This window comes from Struthio camelus, chromosome 8 (assembly GCF_040807025.1).
Source record: "Struthio camelus isolate bStrCam1 chromosome 8, bStrCam1.hap1, whole genome shotgun sequence".
In the NCBI taxonomy this organism is placed as follows: Eukaryota; Metazoa; Chordata; class Aves; order Struthioniformes; family Struthionidae; genus Struthio; species Struthio camelus.
Window position 1 is genome coordinate 12047578 of NC_090949.1, and position 11037 is coordinate 12058614.

Genomic DNA, 11037 nt, shown 5'->3' on the forward strand with positions numbered 1-11037 from the left:
GTTGCTCTTCATAGTCGTCTTACGACCATAATGAGCTTTAAAAAGCTAGAGAAACCTAACTTGTGTAGGCCAATATTTATTAAGCATCCTTCCAGTTAAACTTAAGAGTGAAAAAGGCTTACAATACAAATTAAGATTACACCAACAGTTTTAATTACTCTTAAAACAAAAATATTGCAGACTTCTTCATGTATTACACTGATAGATTATCTTTTTAATCAGGCTCAAGTGATGCTCTGCAAAAAAACAGCAGAGGAAAAGAGTTATCTGATCAGCACGTTACACCCACAGGCTCAGAAAGCTTGTGGTTAATAAACAGCTCTCTATAGAGAAGAAAACAAACAGAACACAACACCAAAAAATAGTGCATGCTCTAACCACAATCCTGAAAGCAGCTTTGGAAGACTTTTGAGCAAGATCCTACCAGAGCCAGACAAGTTACCTACGGACAGAAAATACCAACTGTGCTAAACTCTTTTTCAGAATTGGGACCTCTCTGGAATAATACCTGTATTATTAGTACCTTGTAGGTAATACCAAACTTCATGCAAAAAAAATATGAGTTTCTGGCTCAATTCCTGGACTTAATTACCATAATCCTTAAAGTATCCACCAACATAAGATTAAATAGATTTTCCACAGTTTTTCCCTTAAAATCTAATATTAGGAAGAATCTTTAAAGAAAAAGCCTTTATAAATTTATTATCATTCTGGCACAGGCAAGGTAAGCTACAGGAGTTATGCAAGCAATTCAGTGACTACTATTAAAACATCTTCTCCAAAAACCACAGAGCTAGCCCAAGAGCTTTCTTGCATTTAAGGAGAGAACAGAGGCAAAGCAACTAAACCCCAAGATTAGTTCAAACAACCATTCATTTTTTGAAAACTGCTATTTTGAAAGGGTTTTTCAAGTAGAACTTGAACAGCTTCAGTCAGGACTAAAGTTGTCCTAGATCCAAACCAAAATATTGAGTGGTTTAATTCCCTGGATCCAACAGCACACTCAGTGGAGCCGCTTCTAGCCTGGAAGTCTTTCTGTTGTTTTTCATATGTCATATAATCAAAGAAAATTAAGGTGGTGCAAACAGTGTTCTCTTACCTACACAAACTGAAACCCATCCGAGTCATCATCGTCTTGGGAAATCATGAACAAAACTGCTGAAGATAAGGTCTTATGCTCACAGAAGTTGTTACACATTGCCTTTCAGCTTGTGGCTGCTATATTTGCACTGGCCTTTGTGTTTGGCCTCTGACAGTTTTAATAAAATGGATATAGGGAATACACTTTATAAAATGAATTTAAATGATCAACTTTATCTTTGCACATTTAACTAAGATTTAAAAATTCATACGTGTACATACAGTGTGTGTGTGTAGATAGATATACACAATCTCCTCATGAAGATTTCAGCAGCAACATTATTTTGGACATGTCCTGTGGAAGAATTCAGAAACAATAGCTCTCCAGAGACTTTCAGTTTACTTTTCATGATGAAAGGATGTGGACAGGAAAAAAAAAAAAAAAAAGAGACTGCTTTGGTCAGACTATTTCTAGACTCAAGTATGACACTGCCCGATGCGGTTTAACACTTAAGAGACAGGGAAGTTCCAGGAGAAGAGCAAACTTATTTTAGTTGCAGCTCTCCTACAAGCTTAAACCGACAGGCTTATGCAAGACTGCACACTTAGGAAGACTGCAAAAGAGCATTACTTCCCACATTTACAAAGTACAATTCAGCTTGAGGATCAGAAAACTTGGATCATTTTACCCTAAACCTGAAGGGCAACTCTACTCTTTAAAATAACACAACAGTTCCTGTCACATCAATATCAGGTTCCATGTTGTCCGTGGGTTCTGCAAGTGAAAATTTAATTCAGAATGTCAGCCAAAAATACTAAAATGGGCAAACACTCTTGCTGTTTCTTTTGTTTCTTTCTTCAATAAGAGGTAAAGCAAAGAAATACTGAAACCTCCAACTGCCCAAGAGGTAGTATAAAATCTTTTTATTACAGCATGCCATTCACACTGCAAACCTTAGAATTGTTTAGCGCTGGTCTCTTGATCACTTATCAAACTACATTGAATAGAAGTTAATTCAGTCCAAAGTTTTGAAAGAATTGTCTTACGAGTTTTCGGACAAAAAGCTGTCACACTAATTGGTTACTATATTTCAATACACCCAGTTAAATTGATACTTACAATTCTGACCATGCTGCAAAGGACTAGAAGTTTTGACATTGCCTAAAACCTGCCTTTATACTAAAGTTTGGGGTTTTTTCCCCCTTTTGAAGAAACTCAAAAGTTTTTCTACCTAACTCTCAATTGCCTAATTAAATACAGCTGAAATGTAACTCAGGATAAAAATCTCACATGTATACTGTTGAAAGTACCAGTTTCTCCAAAAATATGGTATGCAGTACATTCTAAATCAGCGCAACTGTATTCTGTTCTGTGCCAGTAGTAAACATTGAGCCCCTCTAATAAAGAGAAGTTTTTCTTAACATAACTCAAACAAACAAGAAAAAAGGTCAACAGTAACAACAAAAAATATTAAGTTCAGGAGCTACCATATAAGAAACGATAAATTACTATTCTATCAGAGTATTCTCCTACAGGAAACCTATTAAATTTCTACACCGAGTAGAAAATAATAGTGTAAATAAATTAGTTGATTGAATATCATAAAACAAACCATGCTGCATTACATGTATTTCTGATCATTTGTAGCCAAGAGTCCTAGAACATTGTCAGATCTGAAAAACTAACATTTCTTGAGAGCTATGCTACATTTTAGGAGTAGCCTAAAAATACTTTTTCAAAAGCATACTAATGGCAAAATTTTAGCATTTTAACAGTAATATTTTTCATCATTTAAAACTGTTGTCAGAGTACATCATCCTAATAAAAACGTCAGGTTATCAGTAGTCACATATGCAGTAAGACTACCCCAGGTTTTATTTGTTAGAACTGTTATACACTGGCAAAAGGCAATTAAAATGCAAGAGAACACACACTACAGCAAAGCTTGAAAAGAAAAAGCTTAAAGATACATGGGTCATATTAAGGTCTTCCCCTCCCCTAACTCAGCTTCTCCTGCTGCTCACTCGTGCAGGGAGATCATAATTTTGCGGCTGTGATATTTCCACGGCAACACTGATGACAGTGATGTCACAAATTCAACCCTGACACAGCTTCAGGATCAAGCACAAGGAGCAGATGGGATGCGAGGGAGAAAGCCCCTATTTAAACACAAATCTCTTTCATAAGAAAGAAAGGGGCATGAGCAAAGAAACAGGTGAATGGGCCACGTTTTCAACTATGATATATTCAAAAGATTATCCTAGCATGAAAATCTATTTAAAGGCTAGACCTACAATACAGGGTAACTGTCAAATTTGTTAGGCCTTATAATAAACCAACCTTGAAAGCTCCCTGTTTAGCACGACAAGCCTTGTGCTCAGTTTCTAAAGTGGCAGTGAAGACAACATACTTGCATCCCTCGTGATTTCCTTTAAATAAGTTTAACATTCAGATACATTAATTTGATGCATTACTGTGCTCATAATATCACATGTAAATGATGTCAAGCCTTTACTGAAAAGTGTTTGCTATCTGAATTAGAAATTTTATGAAAGAAATTAATCCCACGTGGTTCACCAAGTACAGAAGGATAGTAACTGGAATATTCAGTAAGCACAATGTTATTGATAAAAAGGAACCTGTAATTTTATCCTTTTTTGTGGACTCATAAAAGTCCTGCTGAAACACCTGTAAACCCATTGCTGGTCATATGAAACAGACTCAAATACTATCAGCACTCTGATGACCCACAGTTTTACCTCTCCTCTGTGCACTCAACCACCCTACCCCTTAAATAGACCCGTCTGCACAAAGTCATCTCATGGGTGAACAGCAACTAAGCCCAAATGGGAGAGGGGAAACAACAGAAAGAAGCAGAAAGGAAGAGACTGTTTGCAATTGCATTGTGGTTATACAGTCTCCACATTAACTTAATTCAGATCACAGTTTGATAATATGCATGGACTCCTTAAAGCTGCTAATCTTCACAGCACACAGTTCACGAATAGCACGATATGCCCCACCTAGGGAGGCAAGGAAAGTGACTATGACCAGAATTCAGGTGCAGATATTTTGCCACTCTCCATCTGACGACACCTGTTCCAAAGTCAGGCACGCGGGAACCAGCCTCCAGGAAACTGCAGCTAGTGTAGGCGCCTCAGTAACAAGGGGCAGTACGAGCAGCTCCTACTTTCCTTTTCTATCAGCATTTTTCTCCTCTTCTAAGGTTTTGGTTCTCCCATTTACACCCGACAAAGCCCGAGTCCAGAGTCTCTTAAAACAGATACATACATACATTCACACACATATATATTACTGCCCGAAATAAAACCAAACATTATAGTAGAAGTGCAAAGTTTCTTTGACAGATAAAAGCTTTCTTAGCAGTCTCAATCTAGTTCCATAGGCTTAAAACCTCCTTACACATTCACCTGCCTTTCACTCCTAATGCAAAATACCGTTACTTGTCTGTACTACCTCCAGTATGAACACTTGGAAGTGGCCACAGTTCCAAAAAAAAAAAAAAACACACCAAAAATATTCTGCTGTACCTGCAATTTTTCTACTACGCAAACAGACCAGACAAGTCACACATAGTGGACTCTGTCTAAGCGCTTTCCCCTAGTGCATTTAATGACGAAACTGGGAGGTGAATAAGAAATTCTACAAAGCCGAAATCAGATATGCATGTAAGTACTCATGCTGTTAGTTCCTTTTTAAATACATCATTATGTACTCATATGTAGAAACAAGGTCTACAATGGATAGGGATGGCGACATTTGAAAAAGACCTGTGAGAACTGCTCTAAAGGAAAAAACAGCAAGGCCAAAAGGCACATATAGTTAGAGAGGACACTTAAAACCAAAGACGCAGTGTGAGAAAACAGTCATTTGCAGAAGACAACCGAAAATGAGTTGAAACAGAGAACGTGATCCAAACTGGAGGTATGTAAAAGTACTGTTGAGGTGTAAGCAGCAGCCAAGATTTGCAGTGTCACTTAGGATAAAACAGAAACTTTGAACACGATACCGAAAGAGACTGAAAACAACTGCACAATTTGCACAGGTGGTCACTCATAGAGCTGCAGGTAACAAAAATAAGACTCTTATGACAGAAGAGGTACAAAAGACGCAAAATGAAAATCAGAGGCCTAAAGGAGGATAAAAGGAATTGAGAGGCTATAGGTCTGGGTTCTGACCACAGAACAAAGAATAGATTCTTAAAAGATACCAAGATGAAGAACTGAAAGGATCATCAACAGTCTATCTCTCAGGAAGGAAAGGAAGAAGAGAGAAGTTGAATGAAATGCGCACACTGAAGCTGGACCTAAGCCGAGATGCGACTGTGTCTCCAAGAAGGGATGTCGAATGGAGGCCCAAACTAGAGGCAAGATAAAAGAAACATACCAGGAGTGAACTAGCTAAACAAGATTCATAGTCATCACCTATTAAATTACCAAGGTAAAGACTGTAAAAGGGAAGAACAGAAGACAAAGTGTGCCATAATGGGAAATGCTTAAAACAAAGCAACACAACAATAATTACAGAGTTCAGAAAGTCAATCTGACTCTCCAAATCATGACTATACCAACAGCATTTCAAAGAGGAAAAGCAGACAATATGTAGAAGGCTGCTGGCTGATCCCAAAAAAGTGAAAATACCCAAAGACCAAGATAAAATTCTACAACTAAATGAGAACAGTCTTACGAGGAAATAAAAGAGAATAGGAAATTAAGATATCAATGATGACAATACGTACTACAACAGATAAAAGGTACAGAAAAGCCTGTTGGGATCATCAGGAAAACTGAGGGCCCATTTTGTACTTTACAATATAAGAGCTAAAGAACTCAGATTGTTTAGCTTTAACAAAAGTGTTGTTTGCAAATATGTTAGGCAGGTACCCATGATGGAACCAGAAGTATTGGCTGAAGGAAAAAAGATGGATATAAAACACTTAATAGTTTGGAACTCTAAACTTCTATAAGGGCTTCTGTAGGCCTCTAACTATCAAAAGAGTAAACTTTGGAACAGCCTCCATTAGCATGGTAGGATAAGAAACTTATACTTGATTCTCAAATGGAATTTACTGTATTTACAAGGGGGATCCAGGACACCCTGTCACAGACTAACATGACCCAGAAGACTTCTCTTGCTGTGTTTCTGGAAGGCCAACAATCTTGTATGATAACGTGAACTGAGTTCCCTTCACTGGAAACTCTAGAGCTCACTCCAGTTTCAGCACTGGCAATCCCTTCCCCCTGAGGAAAGAACTCTCTCGGATAACTCTTGCAGTACTAAAACTGTCTTACCACAGTGTTTGCAGAGAAATGAAAGTGATTGATAATATCAGTTCCAGTCAGTGCCCATTGCTGTCTTTATCATATCAAAGCAGCTCCCAAACATGAGCTAGAAAGAAAAACTGTCTTTCTGTTCTTCAGAGAACTTTCTTTGTCCCTTTGATTAAAATGAATATTCCAAAAACAGAAGTAGTCAAGTTCCCTGCTAAAATGAAATCCTATGTATAATCTACATTTTAAGACTGAAGAATCGTAGAAGCTAAAACATAAGTCCAAGCTTTGCAAGCATCTCTCTCAAAACAGAATACAATAGCTAAAAGGAAATATAACAATAAAAAATAAACCACAATGACTATGAATTAGTACTTTAACACATTTTAAAATGCAATAAAATGAAAACCACAGGCTTTTTCTAATGCTATCCTAATCCAGCAGAAACAAAACCATAGATGACACTAGAGCAGGATGCAAACTAGGTTTTTTTTCCATTTCTAATTTCTGCAAGTAAATACCAACGAGTATATTACCTTCATTTTCAGAAGTTTGGCATTTTACCTTCAGTACCAAATCAAAGATACGTTCTGGATTTTCCCTAGAAGAGAGAAATACAATTCCTTAATCATATATATGTTTCGGATAGTGTAAATCATTTTCTATGTTGTTATATCCATTCTATTTGTATAGAATAAAATTAAAATAACATTATAAATCAGACTGGTTCCTCCTTAGAAGTAAGAAGTCACATTTCCTTGTACAGCCTTAAAAAAAAAAAGAGCAGGGAGATAAACAAGCTAAACTATGTGATTTATTCAAGTGATACTATTGCAGCCTTAAATATCAACTGTGATGCAATAAAGTCATACAAGAACTATTTAACAGTTGGAAAAAAGTGCTACTAAAATCTTCACCAATCAATCTGAAACACATATTGATGAGGTCCAACAGCCTTTCCTACTTCCTCATTTATGGTTTTTAACAAAAGTTACCTCTTGTTTCTACTTAATAGGAATAGCCTATAGTTAGACTTTCATTTTAATTCCATAGATTTAGCCACTACCTCTTTAATGTATGTGGTCAACAACACAACAGTGAGAAACACTTAGCTTTCTTCTCATGAGATACCGGTTGTCAACTTCAACTTTCAAGGCTGACTCTCAGGCATGATTCAATGAGGAAGAAAACAGTACTGAAGTGACGGGGATGGACACAACCCTGACCCTACCCAGAAGGAGGGTGTGGGCAGATGGGCCTCTGTATCTGATGCAGCTGTACTGGTCAGCTCTATGTGATGGCAGAGGCCTCTTTCACCTCGCCAGTATATACACACCTGATAACGATGAGCTGCATATGCTAATAACTAATATTCAACCTAGTCTAAAAACTAAATATTTATAAAAACAGTTCTAAGTGACATTACTATATCATCCAGCACTGTGTGCCAAGCACACTGCTATTTATATTAAAAACAAGTGGTATAACTGCACCCATATCAATTATCTATTTAACCACATAAAAGGCTCAAACTTGAACTCTTTTCTTGGGTAAGACTCCCACTGAAGTCAGTTGGAGTTTTAGGCAAATAAAAAATCCACAACTTGGATCCCAGTTTCTAGAATACTGCAAATAACGTATGCAGCAAATTAATACACAATTGTTTGTCTGCCTTTAAAGAAAGTTTTGAATGGAATCCAAAGACTGAACTGGGAAAAGTTTCAGCTGTCACAAATTAATTGATTTAGTGTGTGCTGTTGTTGACCTCAGCATCATCACCAGCTGACATATGCAATTATAGTCGAAATCAGGCTATAAAGACCTGACCCTCCCATATCACAATCCTTTCTTGCATCGTATTTTAAAGTATTTTGTTGGAAACATCCTGTGTCTGATGATCCTGTGTGTACAAGATCAAATTCTGTTCCAGTTACAACAATCTAAATCCAGGATATTGGAGATTTATTCTGGAGTTAAAGTCAGTCTGTTGTTCCTCTAGCTGGCCAGCAGGTTGGGCATGAAACTGATAAGGCCTGAGTTCTCTTAACTATAGCAAGAGGTGAACTGTAAAAATCCTTCCTCTGAAAAGGAGCGATGTTTCACCATGATGTTATTCAAACCGAGGGGCTGGGTTTATGCTCTTTGGTCACTTTCCTCTTCTATTTCTTCCTAACAGCAAGGAGACACAGCCTTGAGCTGCTTCAATCGGAATCAGTTAAAACATTACACACACAGAATGAGGACTTCTAGCTCAATTCTCACATGAATTACAGCCATGAAGAAAGCTCTTGGAAATAACACTCCTTTCCGTCTTTCACTGTACTACGCTAAATCTGCTTCTCCAAGAAAATACTTCTAAGTTTACTCTTCACATCCCACTACTCTCGCAAGTGTCAAAAATGTGTCAAACTAATCGGAGGATTGTCAGACTGTCTCTCATTTCTTTTATAGCTCCTCAACAGCAGCCTGCTTATTCATCATACGTTTACATATAGATTTCTGTCAATTTACAAAACACACACTTAACATCTCGTCAGTGTCTGAATGGAGGAAAAGCAGCCAGACTACTCCTGCTGCGTACAGCTCGAGTAGCCTTACCTTGCAACACGCGAAACCACTTTTTTTCCTGTTTCTTTTCTATATCTGCCATACTTGATTGGCACAAAGAATTAATTATGGAAAAGATTTGCTTCACAAAACTTAAGGCTATCAGCTATCGCCTCTGGTAATGTTTTAGGGTAGCAACGCTACCTACGTCTTGAAAAAGACAGCGGCGTTCTTAACAAACATAGCGAGGAGCATCGTAACTCGGGAGCGCACGTACAAACGCGACCACGCTAGCTTCAATCCCACGTCGCCGTTCCTCGACAACGGGGGCCGATTCGCCTCAGAGACGGAGGCGCCGACGGGAAGCTGCCGCCATGTTACAACCGCTCGTCACCGACGAGGCGGGCGAGGGGCGGCGGGCCGGCAGCCCGGCTCCGCGGGGCCCCACGGTCGCGGCTCGGGCTCCCCCGTGGAAACTGGGCGTGGGCGTTTCCGCGGGGTCCTGCCGGCAACGGCCGGGCGCGCGCGCAGCCGCCGCCGAGGGCGCGAAGAGGGCGAGGGGCCGCCGGGGCCGCCGCTCGAGGGCGAGGGCGGGAAAGCGGCCCCCGGGCGTCGCGGCAGCCCCGTCGGGGCGGAGGGCCGCGCTGCGCGCGCGCGCCCCGGGCGAGGGCAGGGCAGCGCCGCGGCCGCGCTGCCTCCGCCCGCCCCGCTGTCACTCAGCGGCCGCCGCGCTCCCGCCGGGTGGGCTCCCCCCCGCCCGCCCAGCACGGCACGGCGGGGCCCGGCCCGGCCGCGAAGGCTTTGAGGCCTAGTCGCTGCCTGCCGGCCGGCAGCTCGACCCGCCGCGGCTGACAGCCGCGCCACCGCCCGCCCCCCGCCCGGCGCTGCCCGCCGCCGTCGCTCACTTGAACCTGCTGTCCATGGTCACATCTCGGGCCCGGGCGGCTGCCCCGGCGCCCCGCGGCAGAAGCGCCCCGCCCGGCGGGCAGCGCGGGGACGCGGCGGCCCCTCGCCCGGCAGCGGCGGGGGCAGCTCAGCGCCGCCGCGGCCGCCGCTGCTGCGGGCGGCGGCGGCCCATGGCGGCTCGGCTCGGGGCTCGGCTCGGCTCGGCTCGCCCGGCGCGGGCCGCGACTGCAGCGGAGCGGCGGCGGCGCTGCCTCCTCCCCTCGTCTCTCAGTTCCTGTTCTGGCGGCTCCGGCACCTTCTGGGAACCAGGAAGCTCTGCGGTGGCCGGAGGGAGCCGCCGCCGCCGCCGCGGCCGGTGTCACCTGAGCCCGGCGGGGGACGAGCCCCTGCGGAGCCGCCGCCGCCGCCGCCGGGGGAGGGGGCAGCGGGCCAGCGCGACATGGCGGCGGCGGCGGGCCGGGCCGGGCCGGGCCGGGGCGGCCGGCGGCGCGGGGGTGACTGACGGCCTGGCGCGGCGTGAGACGGGCACCTTAGACTCAGCGCTCTTAGCATCCCTTTTATATATCCTGGGTGCACCATGGCGGGGGGGGGGGGGGAATTCAGGTGTTAAACATCATAATTTCAACCTAACCTAGGCAAGCTTGTTTAGCTTTCCTTCTTACCGCCTTCTAAACAAACCGTCTCCCAAAGGGCTCAGGAGGTAGCGCAGCCGGGAAGAGGGGTTTGGCGGGAGCGGGCGGCGCTGCACGCCTTCAGCAGGAGCGCGGCGCCCAGGGCGGCGTTGGGAGGGGACGAAGGCGCGAGGCTGTCCTCGAGAGCGGGCCAGGCCTCGCTCGCCCGGGGCGCGCGACGCGGCCCGGTTCCCACCTACGCCCAGTTCCCTTCACCAGCACGGTGTCATTACAGCGAAAGAGGAATAAAATAGAGCTTGCGATACCGGGCCAAAGGAGAAACACGTCATTCATCTCGCTGTGCCTGCAGAAATCGATCATAACATCAACAGTCGAAAAGAAGAGAAAAATCCAAGCCAATTACATATTAAACACATAAAGCAGCATTAGTGCATTACTGAGGCTGAAAAAATCAAATATTCAAAAGTCAGGAAATTACAAATACTAACTTTTCCAAGGCAATATAGTTTTGGCTTCCTCACACATCCTACACACCTCACAGGATATAGATTAAATACTAATAAAACGTATAGAATGTGCA

At 43.0% G+C, this 11037-nt stretch overlaps 1 protein-coding gene across 3 annotated transcripts in view; it reads right to left on the minus strand.

The window, feature by feature from the left end:
* DENND1B (DENN domain containing 1B) overlaps positions 1–9926 on the minus strand; it is a 174519-nt gene extending 164593 nt beyond the window's left edge. For 2 of the 3 annotated variants that reach the window (XM_009669765.2, XM_009669764.2), the window contains exons 1-2: positions 9128–9306; positions 6909–6973 (exon numbers count right to left, since the gene is read on the minus strand). In XM_009669765.2, the coding sequence (XP_009668060.2) occupies positions 6909–6973; positions 9128–9174 (112 nt within the window). In that variant the 5' untranslated portion in view covers positions 9175–9306. Of the gene's footprint in view, positions 1–6908; positions 6974–9127; positions 9307–9824 lie in introns of those variants that run through there. The other variant, XM_068952102.1, reaches the window with a different exon arrangement.
* Positions 9927–11037: the final 1111 nt, after the last annotated feature.